Source organism: Phyllostomus discolor, chromosome 10, assembly GCF_004126475.2.
Source record: "Phyllostomus discolor isolate MPI-MPIP mPhyDis1 chromosome 10, mPhyDis1.pri.v3, whole genome shotgun sequence".
NCBI lineage: Eukaryota > Metazoa > Chordata > Mammalia > Chiroptera > Phyllostomidae > Phyllostomus > Phyllostomus discolor.
The window spans coordinates 9,790,930-9,811,313 of record NC_040912.2 but is presented as its reverse complement, the minus strand read 5'-3'; the positions used below and the strand labels follow the sequence as shown (position 1 = coordinate 9,811,313).

Below are 20,384 nucleotides of genomic sequence, written 5' to 3'. Positions count from 1 at the left end.
ACTGATGGATAATTTTTAACAATAAAAATATGTAAACCAAAACCAGATGCTGTGACAGATAGTTTGGCGCTGTGTGTAACAGCAAAACGCTGGAAAACGCCCCACAGCTCCAGCAACACGGGACGGATTAAACCAGGACACAACCACAGAACGGAACGCCGGCAGCTCTCACTGAGGAATGAGCACATCTCTGTGTACCACGTGGCGTGATCTCCAAGATCTGGCTTTAGTTGAGGGAAGCGAAGTGGAGGGAAGTGCGTGCACGAGACAGGCTACCATTCATCCGAGGAAGGCGGCGAGGGCCTGGGTGGACACGCACAGCGTGTGTGTGAGGTTCATTCCCGACACAGGTTACTTCTTAACGAAAGAACCAACCAGAAAACTTTCCGAGCATGGTTGCCAGTGGGAGAGAAAGGAAATGGAGCAAAGGAGGAACACAGGAACTAGACTCCTAGGAACACGCAGGCACCCCTTGTTTCACTGTGCTCTGCGCTCCTGCGCTGCACACCTGTCGCTGTTTTTTGTTTTTGTTTCCAGTGGCGGTTGACACACAGTAGTATTTAGTTTCAGGTGTACAACATAGTGATTACACATTTACATAACTTCCAAAGAGCTCACCCCCACAATCAACCTAGCACTCAACAGATGTTGCCTTCTTACAAAATGAAGGCCATATACTCGACCAGCAAAACACGTTGGCTTGATTGCGCTGGCCTGGAACTAACCCTACAGTATCTCCAAAGTGTGCCCGTACCTTGTTTTGCAGACTTGACTCCGGAACCATGTAAATATTTTACTTAATTACAAAACAAGGGCCATAGCAGCAAACACAGACTTCCCCGTAGGACCCTGTTGTGAAGGCTGTAAGCCATCCTAACAGCAAGGGGAATACACAGAGCCGGTGTGACAGCTCGGACCAGTGAGCGGCTTCCAGGAGAGACGTGCGGGCGTGCAGGGCCAGGCAAGAGAAAGGGAATGCGTGCTCACCGAGAGACCGCAATACGTCACTCACCTCCACCTTGCTCCCCGGTTCATGATCGGCAGCCGGGACATACACGACCTCTTGCACTTCATCCCGGGGCCGAGCGGAATTTTTCCCAAATACCACCAGACCGTCCTTCGCACGCGGCGGGAAGGCCACCAAACAGCAGCTTGGAGGGGCTGCAGCCATGCTGAAAAGAGAGTGGGCGTCAGAGACAGCGCGGAAGCGGGTCTAACGGGGAACACGCCAGCAGTGAGCTCTCCGAGCACATTTCACCGGGCGAAGTGGTCTTAGCGTTGGACTGTGTGCAGCTAGCTCATCAGGAGAGCCCAGCTGGCCGATGAAGGTGGGGTGCCTGGAGTAGAACTACAAAGCCACCGAGACCAGATAATGTTCAGCATTCCGTGGGATTAAAGGAGCTCCAGAGGCAACAGACGGCAGCGCCGGCCAAAAGGGCAGTGACGGCCAAAAGGGCAGTGACGTCGGAGAAAGGAAAGTAGGTTATTGTTCCGGGGAGAGAGCATGCTCTCGCTGCAGTCTGTCACAGCAACAAAGAAATAAATCCACATGCCTTGTGGCAGCGCCCCACAGAGGTGCCTCAGATCTCGGGGTGCATGGCTGCCACGTAATAGGTTTTGGAGTGATGGTGGAAATGGGTCTATACTTAGGTTGAAAGAGACTCCCCTTTTTGTATATTTTTACTCCATCTCAATGGCACAACACTCAGGCACGTCCTGGTTTCCCTCCCAGCTCTCCAGCTGGCTGGTTCCCTTCTACCTGCTCGTTGAGCATCCTCACTGCTCGATCCTTCTTTCCTCCTTTAATGCTCTCTTCTCTCTGGGGAAACTCCTCCCCGCTCAGAGCCATCCTTGTCACTCACATGCCAGTGGCCCACGCATTTCACTGCAGCTCAGTTATCTCCTTGCGCTCCCCAGCCAACTGCCTACGGGATACCCAGAACAGATTTCGTCATCTTCCCCAGGCTGGTCCCATTTCCGAGGTTCCCATAGCATGACCAGCTCCACACCCAGCCCATGAGAACATGGAGAACTCAGGAACCATCTTACCATCTGCTTCTCTATTAGCTAACATGCCACCAAGTAGGTCCAATCTCCTAAATTCTCCTAAATCTCCATGGAAACTGTCCACTTCCCTCCATCTCCACAACCCTCGCCCTGCACCCTACACCCTGCACCCCGGACCAAGCACCCTCATCTCTAGCCCAGATCACTGCAGCAGCCTCCCATGGGTGGCTTCGTAACAGCTATTATTGCCCCCCCAGAACATTCTCCACATTGTGGCCAAAGTGATCTTTTTAACAGGAAGATTTTTTTTTCATGGCATTTCTGCTTAAAATTGTTTACAGGTTTCCCACAGGTCTTTGAAGAAAGACCAACGTCTGATCAAGCTCAGGCCCCCTCCGCAGCCTCATTTCCAGCCGCACACCCCTTCCATTCTCTCATCTCTGGCACACCGGCCTTCCTCCCGATCCTCCAGCATGCCCAGGGCCTTTGCACAGGCTGCACCCTCTTTCTTGAACTCTCCTGTCCCTGCTCCCTGTACCCAAACCATCTGCCTCGTTAACTACTGCTCCTTCACATACCAGCTCAAATGCCATGCTAATCTATGATGCCAGATGACACAATCAAATCTGAAATATTAAGTATTTTATTACCAACAATCAATACTTAGCCTTCCCCTCCCACCCCTGCCCCTACCCCAGCCCACCCCCAAGCCTAAGCAGTAGGAAGGCAAGGACCATGTCTCCTTCGCACACACCACTGTAAACCCAGCTCTACACAATGTCTTCTGCAGGGGAGATTTTCAATAAATAATGAACAAGTGTTCAGTTCTCCTTTGTCAACAGTCTGACAAACAGCAGCTAACTCTCTACAGCTCTTGCTCACCACCACGCCTCTGCACCTGCTAGAATGAATGCCCTTCTCTTAGTTGTTGTGAATGTCTGAAAAAATCTGACTCAAAATCCCTTTCTCTCAAAACACCGTCCACAAAAACCTTGGTCATTTTCTCAGCATCCATAAGCACTGCTGGATCCAGTTCCTTCCAGGATAACGTGCATTTGTTGCTCGTAAATGTACCACTTCCTGTCCACACAAAGCTCCCTACGGGCAGGAGCCGAGCCACCCAACTCCGGTTGCTCTCTCCCCTACCCCGTGTTGCAGGCACTCGACAAACATTCTCTACTGAGCCAACTATAATATTTGTGGCATTAGTTACCCAACTTAAATGTATTTCATTTTACAAATCCAAAATGTAAGTGAGAAAGTAAAGCAATGTTCTCAGAAAAGCAACTGGGATTGGAAACTCAGCTCCACTCCCTAAGTACAACTGTGTGGCCCTGAGCAAGTCACTTGACCACTCTGAGCCTAGGTTTTCTCTTCTGCAGAGGTTCTGCCCCAGCGCACAGGTTTACCATGAGTATCGAAAGGCGTGATGCCGGAGAACATGTTTTGCAAACCATCAAGGCTACAGGACTGTGAGACGCTTTATTTGGGGGTTGACTGTTCAAATAGAGCAGCGTCTCAACATTTCTGTTCAGCAAGCCGATCAAAACCAGCTCGCCTCACCCACAACTGGAGCTTGTCAAATTGCAGAGTCAGCAACAGTCTGTGCTTAGAAACACCTTTGGGAGGGACCTCGTTGGTCTGTCCACATCCGGGTTACTTCAAGGTGCCTGCACTTGCACGCCCAGGGCTGTGAGAGTTCTTCCCAGCACTGCTCACCGTGACTCTGCAAACAGTTCCCTCGGGGCTCAGGGAAATGGGCCCGCTCCCCTTTGTGAGAAAGAAAAGGCAGGAAGATAAAGAGGCTCCAGTTCTTTCTCCCCTGAAGGTCTCCCATTTCCACAAAAACTGCATTATCTTCAGACTGCAGGGGTAGAGAGAAAGGAACAAAGGCTCCGTATGTGCAAGGAAGACCCAGGATGACGATGAGATAAAACGCCCTGATAGAGGGTTCCTAGAATCTGGGGTGGGAGGCATGACTGGCTGGCTGAGCCAGATGGAGTGAAACAGACCCAGAAGAAGATAGGATGGAGAAAGGGCACATTCACCAGGGTCTGTCTGCCTCTCGTGTGTAATATCGCTTCCCTTCCTCCCCTGCTACTGGACCGTTTCAAAGGTACTGCTCATCTACGCCTCAAAAGTAGTACTCATCGATGAGAAAAACCTGCTTTATTTGATCCTCAAAAATAGAAGGAATCTACCGGTCTCGAAGTTATGAGATGTATCTATAGGAAATCAGTAAAAGCCACAGGGATTTCAACAAGCACCCCCTCTTCAGCCAGGACATCTGCATGGTCAGCGTGACCAAGTCACCTGGTCACCCCACCATGGCGAGGGCGTAGGCAGCAGAAGCCCGGGGTATGTGGGTCAGGGAGCCTGATTTCCCACAAACTTTTGTGAATCATTGGGAATGCCAGAAGGAAGCTGAATTTTAATGTTGTTGCTCTTGTTTTGTTTTGTTTTTTAATGTGAGATGAACCAGCAAGCTGTGGGTCAGAACCAGCAGCCAAGTAGCCAAAGCTAACTGTCTGTTTGTTTTTCCTGGACCACCACTCCACACTGAGGCTGCGGCGAAGGCTTCGCCGGATCCTTTCCTACCCCCTAGACCAGGGCTGGGCAAAAGAACTCCCTACCACGATAGGGACGTTCAGTCTCTACCATCCAGCACGGTGCCCACTAGACTCATGTGGCTACTGAAGCGTAGTTGGTGTGATTAAAAAAATGAACTTTTAATTTTATCACAAACTTTAATTAGTTTAAATTGAAATAGTCACACGTGGGTAGTAGGAAGTCTCCACATTGTAACTTCCCACTAAACTGAGAAATGAAGATTTTCATACTGAGGCTTCCCATGGTCCCACGAGTACTTATTTGTGAAGTCCCCCACTTAGTCTGACAACATGTGCTGTCATCCGTATAAAATGAACTGGCAAGGAGGAAGCAGCACGCTTCCAGAAGCCGGAAGAAAAGAAATACTGAGAAGCAGCTGCTGAGCTCACCACACTGAACTCACAGGGTTTTAGCAAGCCCTTTGCTCCAGAAACTAAGGGGACCAGAGCCCTGGAGGCCAAGTCCATTTCCTATGATGTAAACCTCATTTTCCCAACTCCAAGTACACAGTGAAAGTGTCCTCATCACTTTCAGGAAAACCATAGGGCACTTATCAGTTCAATCCTTCCCTTTATCTCTGCCCTAAATGAACTTCTGATCCTTTCACTTCTCTTCAAACCTCCAACCACCTCCTCCAAGCTGGTATCTCACCTCCTGCTCCACAAAGGACAGATGGCTGGGGAGGAAGACTGTGTCAGAGAGATAAGAGGCAGGTTTGAAGGCCCTGTGGCTGAGGAAAGGGGGAGGAGTCAATAAGTTCAAAATAAAACAAAGCAGTGAAGCTGAGGCTGGACAGAACAGGGGAAGAGGCTGCAGAGGCAGACAGGCTGGTCCATGTTGGGTGAAGGTCACGGCCAGGATTTTAGAGTCTATCCCATAATAAACACTAAAGCCACTGACAGCTTTTAGGCCAGGTTTTAGGTCGGAAGTGGAGCCATTGCATATAAACAACTTTTCAGAGAAGTTGGCTGTGATAGGGAGGAGACAGTTCCTTGGATAGAGACAAAAGAATTGATAAGAAATTCCATTTCTATGTTTCTACCCTAAGGAAATGGTCAGGAATATGGGCAAGATTTGTGCATAAAACTATTCATTGCAGAGGTATCAATACAGATAAAAACTGACTAAAGTGAATTGCTCAGCATCAGAGAAATGGCTAAAATGTATGCTATTTTACATTACATGGTGAATTACTATAAAATTGTTTTAAAAAATGTGTTTGTGAAGAGGTTTTAATTGCATGAGAGAAAAGGTTTTGAAGAAGGCCCCAAATAAATTATTTCACTTTGGAAAAATATGCATGGAAATGGACTGGAAGGAAATGTGCCTCAAATATTAACGGTGGTACTCTGGCCATCCACTTCTGTGAGTCTTTCTTCGTATTTTCTGTAGTTTCCAATTTCCCTACAGGTATTTGTACCTATATGATCACAAAAATCATTTCAAAAAAATAAACCCAGGGGGCATTACCAATTTTGGGATTTTATTTTTAAAGAAAAGATGGGCTCTACTTCTTTGTCCTAACACACCTAAAATTTCAAAACTGGCAAATTCTTATGTAATATTTAAGATGAAAAATTTTTATTCGCCATTATTACAGTTATTTTCGAATGCTTTCTTTTCCATTTTTTTTTATGGTGTGCCCAATTCGGGGCATCACCGAAGGAGGAGCGAATCTTCAATACTATTATTCCGCAATAGTGGGCAGGACTCCCAGGCTGGCTCCTTAGCAGGAAAAGGAACAGGAGGCCAGCAGGCAGCCAAGCCCCTGCGGAGCCTCAGGTGAAATCCTTCTCAAAGTGATGCAAGGAAACCCAGTTTTGTTCCTATTACTTATCAAAATAGTAGTTAACATACCAGGTATCAAAGTAAAAATATGTATGACATGATGACTCATCTATATATATACTGTATAAACCATGCATTTTGAAATTTTTATTTATGGGATTTTTGTAATCTGTTAAATTGTGCGTGCCTGACTCAAGAAACAGTTAAAGATTTTTCTCCTTTCCCCTTTAGAACCTACTACAGCATTATGAGATGCATATTTTCCTCCACACGGAAAAATAAACTAAAACCCAGTTAACTCCCAATCACATATGCTAATATAACAGGGTGCAGGCGGGGGGGCCCCCCAAAGAGGGATATTTAATGGAGTCCAGAACTCAGGGTGTCCAGGAAATACTAAAAACACGGGATGTCACCCTGGCTGGTGTAGCTCAGTGGATGGAGTGCGGGCTGGGAACGAAAGTGTCCCAGATTCGATTCCCAGCCAGGGTACATGCCTGGGTTGCAGGCCATAACCCCCAGCAACCACACATTGATGTTTCTCTCTCTCTCTCTATCTCTCTCCCTTCCCTCTCTAAAAAAAATAAATAAATAAAATCTTAAAAAAAATCCTCACCTGAGGAAAGTTTAAAAAAATTAAAAAATTAAAAAATAAAAATACGGGATGTCCTCACCCCCACAAGTCTGAGCTGGGGGATGGAACACATGGAGCAGGGCCATTGAGAGTTGTTCTGCATAGCAACAGTTTTGCAACTAACCTTGGGCATGGCATTTAACATATCTATAACTTTTCATGGATTTCATGGATATGTTAAGTAGCTGTGGCCATGCTTTGAGCCAGGGAAACAGGAGCGACTTTGATCCAAGATGTAACTGAGAGGCAACTCCTCCTGGTTACAGCACCTGTGTGAGAGCCTGGAGATGATTCGCTCCATGCCACGGGGCCACGCCTGCCTGGACTTACTATGGCAGCCCAGAAAAGCTGGGGAAATACAGGAATGCTGGCAGGTGTAACCAATTGTGGGAGGAGCCGGAAATGGGGCTGCACAGGAAGATTGGCGCTGGGATTTAAACCCAGGCGCTGCAGCCATGCAAAGGAGAACTACGCAGCTTTGGCAAGCTTTGGGACCACATGGCTTTTGGGGCTCCCTTTGCCACGCAGTTTAGGTAGCCGGAAACTAAGATGTAGCAGCGGTGCAGAGGTCTCTCCTAGCAGTTTGGAAGAATGCAAGAGAGATGCCGGGGGAAGGAAAGGGGTGAAAGGACTCTTGCTGGGCCATGAGAAGGTGCCACGTGGTTTTGGATTAAGAACTGGAGATCCTGGCGACACAGCTGATGGTGCTGGGAACCGAGGGAGGCCTGCCAGCCAAACATGGATGACGGGGAAGAACCGGGGGCTACCTGAGCCACGGACTATTATTTCTTTCTCTGAGATACAGTACCCCAGACTGGGCAAAGGGGGGAAGGAAGGACTGTGTGTGTTTGTGGGTGTTTTAAGGGACTTTGGGATTTTAATGAAGACATTAAGTCATTACTCTTAAGTCTGTATAACTTTTGAATAAATAATTCCTTTCCTTTTCACCAATCTCTGACATGGAGAGCTATAATTTCCTGGCGGCGGGCAAGGTGAACCTAGGATAGGGGATTCCCGGGAGAAGGGTGGGTCCATTCAGTAACAGTATATCATTCCCCTCCCCTAAACACACAGCTCTGTTCAGTAACAGTTTTGGGCAACTCTGGTGGGACTGAGGATTGCCCGTGGCAGACCAATCCCCTCAGGCAAGGGAGAGTGAGACTTCGGGATTTTCCCAGTCTCGGAGAATTTCTCTGCACTCCTCCTGATGGCACTGGCCGCCTAATCATGCCTGGAAAGGTGGAAAGGAAATGGAGTGGGGAAGGGAGCAGAGAAGGGAAATGGTTTGGTTGAAAACTGGTTTCTGAACACCGTTTTGGAATAACGGAGCTGTGGATAATGGTTTGGGTAGCATGCTGCTCCCAGGTGCGCCGTCTGCTCACTTACGGTTTTGGTGAGCCCAGGGGGCACTAAGGAGCCTGTGCTCAGGTGTGGGGAGGAAGAGAGCCCAGCTCTCTTCAGAAACAGACTAGTAGAAGCCTTCCAACAATACACAAACTTGGATCCGTCATCCCTAGAGGGTTGAATCTTGATAGGACTGCATTTGTATAAGTCAATCTGCCCCCAATATTCACAGGAAGCTTCGGAAATCACAAATGGGCCCACAGAGCCCCACAGAGCAGCTCACGGATACAGGGCAGAGGCCCTGTTCTAAGACTAGTGCTCCTGCTTTCTGGAAAAGCGCTGAATCATGGTGACTCATGAATGCACCTGCACAGAAGATGCCACATGACCCCTGCTTCGTTACAATACCATTATAATAAATTGCCATTGTGCAACCCCCTTCCCCAGTGGCCAATCAACGAAAATCATGGGACACCACATGCGCAGTAGCTTTAAAATAATACAACTACTTGTACGTGCACAATAAAAGCCCACCAAAACTAGCCAAGAAATAGCCACCCTTTAAAAATAGAATCCCTCCAGCCCATGAGGTCAATCTCTGCTTGGAGTTAGCCTGCTCCCATGTTCTGTGGGGTGTACTATCAGTTAATAAATCTGCTCTCTCTTTCTGCCATAAACTCTGTGTGTTCGGTTCAACTCTTTGTCCCGATCACCAAGAACCTGGTTACCTGTGCCCACCTGTGACACTAAGGCAGAAAAAAATTGGATACAATTTTTTTCATCATTTATGTTTGGCTTCAAGACAGAGCATAGCCACTGAGAATGAATTGTCAATTATAACCGACTCTACTGAAGCCAGCATTAAAATCAGGGGACAGAGCTGACCCAGAAATAAAGCCATGACTGATGGCTTTTTTAAAAAAACTTGTTTGTTCTAAGGAGCAATTCTGAAGCCACTAGCTGAGCCCGGGGTCTCGCCTGAAACCCCCCCAGGTGTGTCAAAAGCCGTGCTTGCCAAACTGTATGTTGTGGTCTTTTCCTGGGTTATAAAATCAATTGAGTGGATAAGGTTTTGATTTAGTGGATATGATCAGCATTTCTTTAAGGGAAGCACTTTTTACAAAAAAAATATATGCACTGCACGTAGTGAGGAAAAGTATTGGTCCAAGAAACTTTAAGTTCAGGTATACACATAAGTGTGTATATGTGCTGGGTTGAAATACAACATTTCTCTCTCACTGTGGGTTTCCAGCAAAATTCTTTAAAAGCAACAGGCTTATTCTCCTGAATAAGGCTTCTTTGTGCTAAATACCCATTAGGATTCTTGCCAGGTTAGCAATAAACTAGCAGTTCCAATCAATGAAACACTCCAATTTAACTTCCCTGGATGGTTACACAGACAGCCATTTCCTACGAAGTATTTGTTAAGAATATTTTAAAGGACATTTATCTGCACTTTATGCTAAATAGAATAAGCCAGTCACAAAAATACAAACACTGTATCATTTCACTGACCTGAGGTTCCAAGAGTAGTCAGATTCATAGAGACGAGAAAGTAGAATGATGGTTACCAGGGGCTAGGGGAGGGGACGCAGGGGAATGGGGAGATGTTGAATGGAAACAATTTCAGTGCTATCAGCCACAGGAAAGGACCCTCAAGCTCCATTTCTAACCATCCTTGTCTTCCTTATCAAACTCTTTGCACGGACTTGCCCTTGGGAACGAGACAGTAGAACACCAGATTCCCTGGAGTTCACAGCCCAGGAGCTGCATCTGCCAACATCCATCCCCCGACCAGGGACGGGGAGCTGGGTGCAGGCTTGGGGGCTGGACCACTGCACGCCTGTCACTAGGAGACCGCTCACAGAATGTCTGGACAAGGAGGGCGGAAGCTGCCTGGGAGAAAAGGTCTTTGTCTTCAAGTTCAGTGAGCAGTCACGGAGGGGTGTGAATGCTCTGAGCCAGTAGGGTCTTTCTTTGCCTGCAGCCCACACTGCCCTCCCTGCCTCTTACCTCCCCAAAGCCACAGAGTCCCTCCTCGGCCACCTTATCCTGTTAAAAGAAAGCCTTAAGTTTCCTGAGAAGGAGAAATGAGTGTCTTTATCAGCTTTAGGCTTATTAACTGTGTGGCAAAAAAAAAAAAAAAACTGTGACAAAATGCCTTTTTACTGGCACAAGGTAATGAAACTCAAGTGTCCGACTAGGCTTCCCTACTCCAAGCTCCCAGCTTTACGGAGCAGACCCCTACGTTTGAATCCGACGTCTGGGAGTTACCAGCTTCCGGACACAGCAAAGAAGAAATTATGGTTTTTATTTTGTTTATTGATAAATGCATTTTTAAAAGTATCGATATTCCTTAGCCCTGGCTGGTGTAGCTCAGTGGATTGAGCGCGGGCTGGGAACCAAAGTGTCCCAGGTTCGATTCCCAGCCAGGGTACATGTCTGGGTTGCAGGCTATAACCCCCAGCAACCGCACATTGATGTCTCTGTCTCTCTCTCTTTCTCTCTCTCTCTCTCTCTCTCTCTCTCTATCTCCCTCCCCTCTCTAAAAATAAATAAATAAAATATTTAAAAAAAAAGTATCGATATTCCTGCCGCTGAACTGAAAACAGGACAAATGACAGTCAGTTATAAATTGGTTTTTCTCTTATATACCTGCTATCTCGGGATAGTAAGGAATAAATAAGGCATGTGGGGGAGGAGTTATCTAACTAAAAGTTGGGTTGCAAACACCCGCTGATGATGTAAAGGCACATAAATTAGCTTGGACTCCTCAAGCTCTGCTTGAAGAAAAGATTCTACTAAGTACTGTCACTGAAGGCTCAGGAGAAGAGAGCACAAAGCTTTAGGAGCCTGTTAGAAGATGTTAGAAGCCAGCAAATTCCAGCTTCTAACAGTCGAGGCCTAGAGTTGGGAACTAGCTAAGGAAGGAAAGGCCGCATTAAGCAAGGAAGCAGGCTTTGGAGTCAGCCTGGGTTTGCATCTCAGCCCCACGTCCCCTTTCTATAACGGGATGACGACAGGGTTGTGGTGAGGTTTCGAGGAGAGGAAACCTGCAAATGCTTACCAAGCGCTCAGAATGCCGTCTGAGACCCCGTGGGAGCTCGGGCGCACAAGAAAAAGAGAGAGAAGGTGCATGACGAAGGCTGTTTCTTCGTCAGGGTCTGATCTGTTCTGACTTCAGAAACGTGGCTTTTCCTTGCAGTGTCAAAATGTTCTTCCTTTCATCTTTGGAACATTTTCTTCATTGTCACTTGATGTCTTTTAAGAGCTGCGAAACGTTCCCTCTCTCTAATATCAAGCACAACGCCTGCCTCTGACAGCTCGCACCTGCGGGCCTGGGGTGCCAAGCGTCCGCAGGCACTCTTCCTAACAGCAGGGGATGGGACCAGGGTGGCAGGCTGCACCTTTGTTTGGTATGGCCCAGAGTGATGGCATAGACGGTGTTTATTTGTTAATCTGAATATAGCAGCTAACGTTTTAAAATCTGGAGAGTTGCCATAGAAATTCTGGCTTCTCTTGAAAACTCAGAAGGTATGGCAACACCATTTCCAGGCTTTGGAGGGATGGTGGGAGGGAGCAGGGTGGAGGCTCCTCCCACATTCTTCTCCACCATCCGAAGACAATGGCCAGTGTCAGTACCCCCTCTCATCGCCCTTGGGCTATTGCCTTTTTTTCCCCCTTTTTCAATATCAGGTCAGTTGCATTCATGTCCAATGCCTACATGGTCCCATGTGCACAGGGACAAGAGAATGACACACTTTAGAAACAAACAGACCTTTGTTTATATCCTGACTCCACCCATCAACTGTGAGAAACAGGCAAGTTGTAAACTGTCTCTGAGCCCATTTCTGCATGTGAAAATGGTACCAATCCCCCATTCACAATGTAGCACTCCTGAATATCACATGAAAAGCACCTAGTCGTATGGCTGTGTACAGTAGGCACTCAATAAATGCTCACTTTCCACCCTCCTACCACTCACTGATAAGGGATTTGCCGGTTTTCCACCGGTCCCTACTGTGCTCCGTGGCCCTCTCACCAATGGTTGGCACCCAGCACATCACTCACGTTCCAAAGTGAAACCAAAATGTGCTTCAAGAATCAAACTGGCATGAGGAAGGCCCTAGATCTAGCCATTGGTTTTCAGAAAATACAAATGATACCATGGGGATGCAAACAGCAAAATCCAGACCACGGAAACTCTGTAGGACAAATTGGATTTCTTCAACAACCACATCAAAATCTGCAAAGAAAAAAGATTCAGAGGCAAAGCTACTTAACAGACACATCAGCCAATTGCAATGAATGGAACTTATTTGGATGCTGATTTTTAAAAACTGTACAAAAACTTTATAAGATAATTGGGTAAATGTGAACACTAATTGGCTATTTGATGATAGTGTGGAATTATTGTTAATTGCTGAGCTATAATGATGCTATGGTTATGTCAGGGGAAAAAAGCCCATATTTTTTTAGAGGTACTAAAATATTTCCATGGGAAATGATGAAAGGAAAGTAATCCAGGGTAAGGAGAAAGGGTGGGAGCCCAGATGAGAAAAGATGGCGTAATAACAGCTGAAGCTGGGTAATGAGTACATAGTGGTTTTTACTGTACTTTTCTCTCTGCTTTGGGGTATGGTTGAAATTTTCTATAATCAATAACTTTTTTAAAATATTTATTTTAGAGAGGGGAAAGGAGGGAGAAAGAGAGGGAGAGATACATCAATGTGTGAGAGATACATTGACCAATTGCCTCTTGCACGACCCCAACTGGGGGCCTGGCCCGCAACCCAGGCATGTGCCCTGACTGGGAATCAAACCTATCACCTTTTGGTTCACAGGCTGGGCTCAGTCCACTGAGCCACACGAGCCAGGGCTATAATCAATAACTTTTAAAAAGTAAAGCTCATGATAAGCTGTTTAAAAATCTTTTAATGTTAGAAATAGCACTGGACTCATCTAATACAGCACATGTTTTCTTGTAATTACTACCTGTGAGTACCTTATTTGGGCCTTAGGTACCCCTCTGAAGAAGGATTACTGGGGCAGGAGGGGTAGGGAGGAACTTCAGTTTCCCTTGTAACATTAGTGCCCTGGGGGAAGGGGTGAGTTCTTGGTCCAATAAACCCCATTATGGCATTCGCCAGCCTCAAAGGGCATCCACATTCTGCCGTCTTGCCTCTCAATTTTATTTGCAAGAAAACAATTTCCTTTTGCAATACTCTGCCATCATGGTGAAGGTGGGTGAACCCCCTCTCTGGTTAACTTGAGAGAGCGGGATTTCCTTGTCCCTGGTGGGACAAATCGGGGGTCGGAGGCTGGGTGCTTCCTGGCCTCCGGCTTTAAAACTGGGAGATCAGATGACAGGATAGTCAGGAAGGTTTGGAGTATTCGTTGTGATTTAAATGTTTTGCTTTTTTCACTACTTTAAAGATATAATGTCTTATCCAACTTTTTAAAAATACCTTTTAGAAACAAAGGATGTGCTCACTTCAGCAGCGCATTTACCGAAATTGGAACTACACGGAAATTAGCATGGCCCCGCACAAGGATGACATGCAAATTCATGAAGCGTTCCCTAGTTTTACAAAGGATTGTAAGAAATTACTGTGAACAACCATATGCCAAGAAATTGGACAACCTCAGCGAAATGGATAAATTTCTAGAAACATACAATCTTCCAAAACTGAATCAGGAAGAAGCAGAAAACCTGAATAGACTGATAACAACTAGCAAAATTGAAGGAGTAATCAAAAAACTACCGACACACAAAAGCCCCCGGACCAGATGGCTTCTCAGGCGAATTTCACCAAGCATTCAAAGAATAACTAACACCCACCCTTCTCAAACTGTTCCAAAAAATTCAAGAAGAGGGAAGACTCTCAAACCCTTTCTATAAGATCAGTATTATCTTAATCCCAAAACCAGGGCAAGGCACAACAAAGAAAGAAAATTATAGGCTGATATTTATGGTGAACATAGATGCCAAAGTCCTCAACAAAATACCAGCAAACTGGATCCAACAACACATTTAAAAGATTACACACCATGACCAAGTGGGATTTATTCCAGGGATGCAAGGATGGTATAATATTCGCAAGTCAGTAAATGCAATGCATCACATAAACAAAATAAAAGACAGACACATGGTCGTATCAATAGATGCAGAAGGAACATTTGATAAAGTCCAGCACCCATTTATGATAAACACTCAGCAAAGTAGGAACAGAGAGAGCATACCTCAAAATAATAAAGGCCATATATGAAAAACCTACTGCCAACATCATACTCAATGGGCACAAACTACAGACATTTCCCTTAAGATCAGGAACCAGACAGGGATGTCTGCTTTCACCTCTCTCACAAGGACCTGAATAGACACTTCTCCAAGGAGGACATACAGATGGCCCATAGACAAATGAAAAGATGTTCAACATCACTATCCATCAGAGAGATGCAAAATAAAACCACAATGAGGTATCACCTCATACCTGTCAGAATGGCCATCATTAATAAATCGACAAACAACAAGTGCTGGCGAGGATGCAGAGAGTAGGGAACCCTAGATCACTGTTGGTGGGAATGCAGACTGGGGCAGCCACTGTGGAAAACAGTGGAGAATTTCCTCAAAAAATTAAAAATGGAACTGCCTTATGACCCAGCGATTCCATTGCTGAGAACATACCCTAAGCATCCTGAAATACCAATTCAAAAGAACTTATGCGTCCCTACCTATGTTCATAGCAGCACTATTAACAATAGACAAGTGTTGGAAACAGCCCAAGTGCCCATCAGTAAATGAGTAGATTAAAAAACTAGTATCGTTACACAATGGAATACTACGCAGCAGAAAGAAAGAAGGAGCTCCTAACCTTTGCAACAGCATGGATGAGACTGGAGAGTATTATGCTAAATGAAACAGCCAGGCAGTGAAAGATAAATACTATATGATCTCACTTATAAGAGGAATCTAATAAATAAAATAAACTAAGGAGCAAAACAGAACCAGAGACATGGAAACAAGAAACAGATTGACAGCTGCCAGAGGAAAGGGGAGAGAGGGGAATGGTAGAAAGAAGGGGAAGGGATCAGTCAAATGACCCAGAGACCTGGACAACGGTGTGGGGACAGACTGTGGGAGTGGGGGGGGCCTGGACAGAGGAGGGCAAAGGCGGAAAAATTGGGACAACTGTAATAGAATAAACAGGAATAAATAAATAAATAAGTTGTCCTTCATTTAACATAGATGCAAGGAATATATTTTGTCTCCCTTAAATAGAAAGCAAGAATTGGAACCAGAAAAAAAGGAAAGTTAAACATCACTTCAAGTAGCCAAATATTTCTAAATCAGGAAGACTGCTCAGAAATATCCTTCGGATCCTGATTGAAATGATCACAAACCGATTCGTTGTTTTGTTCCCAAAATACTGCAGTCTCAGTGATTAGCAAGAGGAAGTGAAAAGAATCTCTATTTAAAAGTTGCAAAATCAAAATTCCAGCTCATTAACCTTATACAACTTTATCATAATAAACCACTCCTGGTACATTTCCCTCCCCCACAAAAGTATCATAAAAACCTAAAAATAAAACAAATTTATGATATGTAATTGGCTATCTATATATATCATAGAGAGTTGAGAATATATAGATACATGGGAATAAGTTGGGGATACGAAGAGGTCACACAAATGGTACACGCTATCATTCAAATTATATATATTATCTGGACTGAGGATGCAAAAAAATCTTAAGGAAATGCAAAAAAAATTTAAGAGTAACAAACAGTCTCTCTGGGTTGTAAAATCACAATGTCTTGACCTCTGTATACCTTGGCTTTTTCAAATTTCCCACACAAATATATAGAATTTGTAATATTTTTTTTAAAAAGGAAGAGTTACAATCACAATAATCCATTATCCCAACTTATGGCTAATAAATATGGCCTTGCGATAAGGCAGAGACTCGGGGTTAGGAGAACCCCAAAGCTTAGCCATGGCAAAGTGAACTCATTTTACCTTGTGGACACGTGATTCTGCCTCATTGTAAGCGATGGCCACAATAAGAAATATGAATAAAGTGAAGTCTAATTTAATGACTCACGTGACAGACTAGTAACTAAGGAAACAGAGAGTTTTCTATGCTCAAAGGGAAGGTTATGTTCCATACTCTACATTCACTCATAGGATAAATTAGGGAGTAACCGACTGCATTATAAATATATTCTTCAAATCACTCCAGAATACACCTATAATGCAAAATATTCTGAGGTTGTCAACTCTTCAACATCAAAAAATTTTCATGGACCCTCCCATATAACAGTCATTGCAGATGGCTGGAAAAAATATGTAATGGGTACACGCTATGGATTTAGTAACACTTTCACTGAATGTGCATGTACCAAGTAGCAATCATCTTTGTGCATTTGAAAAATGGTCATGCAGACATACATGGCTGTATTGTTCGGTCTGTGTGTGTTCAACGCTGGGACACACCTGGATTCAAACAGTGACCACATGATGTCCACCACATCCAGTGCTCTGTCCATCGCTCCGGTGCATTTAACATATTACACCATTTAAACAAAGTCAGACTGCATGTCTATCTTTCTTGCAAGAACTCTTTCATGGATCTGCAAATGAGGGAAACTATTCAACTAAATAATTAGCTATATACAACTGTGCAACTACATACATAGCTATGCACAGCTATTCAATTATATATAAAGCTACAAACAGCTATTCAATGATATATACAGCTTTATAAAGCTATTCAAATATATATACAACTATCTACAACAATTCAACTATATACATTTATATACAACTATTCACCTATATACACAACTATTCAAATATATGTATATATAAATATACATACAACTATTTAAAAACAAAGTGAGGGAAAGAGGAGAGATGAGCTGAATGGCCGTTTCTCACAATTACAACAATTTTTTTAATGCAGGAAAGAGTAGATAAACAGCCCAAATAGGATTCCCTTTTTACTCAAGCTAGCCAAATTAGAAAAATATAGCTGGATCAAGTTCATGGTAAGGAAGCTGTTTTCCAGCACATGGCAGGTTGGAAGACAGTTTTTCATCCTTCATAGCAATATGAAGAAAGAAAATGATTTGCATCCCATTAATGAAATATGAATTCCGGGTGCAGTTCCTGTGCTTACTAAGTTCTGTATCTGTAAAATCTGACCACGCTGTTGACCATGTACCGTTATGGGGATTAAATGAGATAATAGTGCAAAGTATCAAAATAGGGAAACATTCTAAAATGGTTTGTTCCCTTAATTTGTCCTTAAAGATCAGGGTTCTGGACGTATCATGAAAACGCAGATACAGCAAGAAGACCGCGTGGAAGGGCAGGTATGTGGTTACCTGCCCAAAGCCCTCTCTGTGGGGAAGGGCCAGAGGCCACCTAGCAAGCCGCATCTAGAGTCCTTCTGTCCTCATTTTCGACATCGCTGCCATTGCGCCCACTAATTTGGCAGGGTTGCTTTCAATTATGACCTTCCTCTTCCCACCATCTGTTTTCCCTCCCATCTAAAAAATGCATGGTCTATTCTCAGCTTTTCCCGTTAATGCGATGTGATATGTACCTATTAACCCTGTAAATCGAATTCTAAAATATCTTCCCATTCTTAAAATGGTGGCATACACTCTGTTCCTATGAAAAAAAATTAGCTAAACATTCGTTTCCTACAGAAGAAGTAAAGTAGTGATAAGATCTTGCTGGTAACCAGAGGGTTACTTTATATCTAGCAAAATGGACTTAAAAACTACTTTATAAATGCCCACTTATGCCTCGGCCATTTGTTGTGTGTTACCATTAGGAAACATATCACATTTAATTTTCTAAAGAAGCATTTATACATACAGATGAATATATCAGTATGTGAATACATATATGTGTACCTATACATTTTAAATCTCTTTCTAGCAAGCTCACATTATTGGACTTTTATTTTTATTTATTTTTTCAATCCTCATCCAAGGATATGTTTATTGATCTTAGAGACAGAGGAAGGGGGTGAGAAAGACAAAGATCTATGTGGGAGAAACATCAATCAGTTGCCTCCTGCATGCACCCTGACCAGGGATCAAACCCACAAGCTAGGTATGTGTCCTGACCAGGGATCAAACCCGCAAAACTTTCATACAAGGGACAATGCTCCAACCAACTGAGCACCCAGCCTGGGCTGGACTCTTCATTATTTTTTAAAGTTTGATGACTTTAGTGCTTAAGAAGGACATTTTAACACATCTCATTTAATTCTTTCAGGTCACCAGGGCACTGCTAAGTGCAATTTTAAAATACACGAAGGTTTTACTTTGAGAGAAGCAAACAATATTCAGAAGGGCACATTGTCATAATTAGGATTTTTAAGAAGTCTGAGGAATTGCACCAGCATGTATTTTGAGCCCCTAAACACCTACCTATGAGTGCTTTGTTCAACCCATGGAGAAATGGAGCTAAAAACACGTTTTCAAGGTCTTTATCATCTAGATTCTAATGGCTGAGGTTGTTTTAGGGCATAATGACTAATTATTGCTGGACAAAGGGATCATGGGTGATTTTTAAAAAATAACTTTGGTTTATCTATATTTTTTATTGTACTCCAACAAACACAAATAATGTGTTTATGTATCTTAAAAACTTATGATTTTAAATACCTTTGGCATATAGGGGGAATTTAAATGAATGAATCTGCACATTCACACTCTAATGCAGTTATTTTTTTAATGGTACATGTGGTCCCAGCATCTGTCCTCACTTCCCCACATCCAGCCAGACCTAACTGCTAACTGCTTCACCATCGCCAGTGACTCTCCCTGCTGCCTGTTCCCAGCCCACCTCTCCTTCTGCAGACCGCTGGGCTGGAGCTACAGGACACCCAGAAGAAGTATGTCCCACACCCTCCCCACCTCCACACAAATACCAACCCAGGCACCATTTCTAGTTTTGCTTTAGTAGATCTGGGGGCACGGGTATGAGTCAGAGAATTCAAATTCAAATGACAGAAAAGGCCTGTCTTCAGAGCGGCTTCAAAGTATTTTAAATTAGGCTTGTTATTTCCTTGTACTTAAAATTAAATACTACATCCAAAAGCTATTAAATGCCCCATTTTGGTTTCTTCCTTTCTTTTTTTTTAATGGCCTATTGGTTCCCCACAAGCATCAGCAACTAATTTTCAATCAGAGAATGTGCTTCTCGCCTCAAAGATTACGACTAAAATAATAATGTTTCCAGGGTTTAAATATAGAAGCCGTTTAGTCACTGCAAAATGTGAAGAGGCACACGCAGCTTAAGAAGCTAAATTGCCTGAATTGGGAAACCTATGGACTTTTAAAATTCATGGTACAGTTTGTTTTCGGGTTGCTCCGCTTACCACCCTCATAATGACCGGTTTGCCGTTTTCCCCCAGGCTTTCAAAGGTGGCCTGTGGAACCGTGAACTGGGGGAGGAGCCACAAGACCTGGATTTCAGTCCTCACCGCCAGTTGCCAACCAGCTATATGACCTTGGGCTCGTCCGTGCCCCCCGCTGGTTTGGGCTGCCCAGGCTGTAGAATCCAGTTGACACCATGGTGCTGGCAGCCTGCTTCCAGCACCACCATTCCTGACCTTTGTGCTAATCTTCCCGTCCCCTTATCCCCCAAACAAATGCCTCCTCATGCATCTCCCCCCCGCTGAGTGAGAAGATGGGTGGCAGGACAGCAGTGAGGTGGGGAAGAAAGGCTGTTGTTGAAGAGAGAGAAATCCTAACATGAGTCACCCTCCAAGAGTCTCCCATCCCCCGGTGCCTCCAAGCTCGGTCATGGTGTTCCAGAGGCTCCTGCCACAAAACCTGCTCTAAGAACCTGGTATTTGTCAGGTGTACTGTTCTCGGGGGATGTTGACATTACAAACCCATCTCTCTTAAGAGCCGGTTGTTCTGTGAGGACAAAACAACACTGAAGTTATGCATCCAACAGACGTCAGCAGCCACGTA

The 20,384-nt window shown here is 44.5% G+C and overlaps 1 protein-coding gene and 1 non-coding gene across 2 annotated transcripts in view; one reads left to right on the top strand and one right to left on the bottom strand.

The window, feature by feature from the left end:
* SCRN1 (secernin 1) overlaps positions 1–20,384 on the bottom strand; it is a 53,633-nt gene that overhangs the window by 31,280 nt on the left and 1,969 nt on the right. Inside the window, exon 3 of the mRNA XM_036010448.1 lies at positions 1,013–1,172. Coding sequence (XP_035866341.1) covers positions 1,013–1,171 — 159 coding nt within the window. The 5' untranslated portion in view covers position 1,172. The remainder of the gene's footprint in view (positions 1–1,012; positions 1,173–20,384) is intronic.
* Positions 13,870–13,972, top strand: LOC114508236. Its single transcript, XR_003685492.1, has one exon. It is a non-coding gene; the product is annotated as a U6 spliceosomal RNA (small nuclear RNA).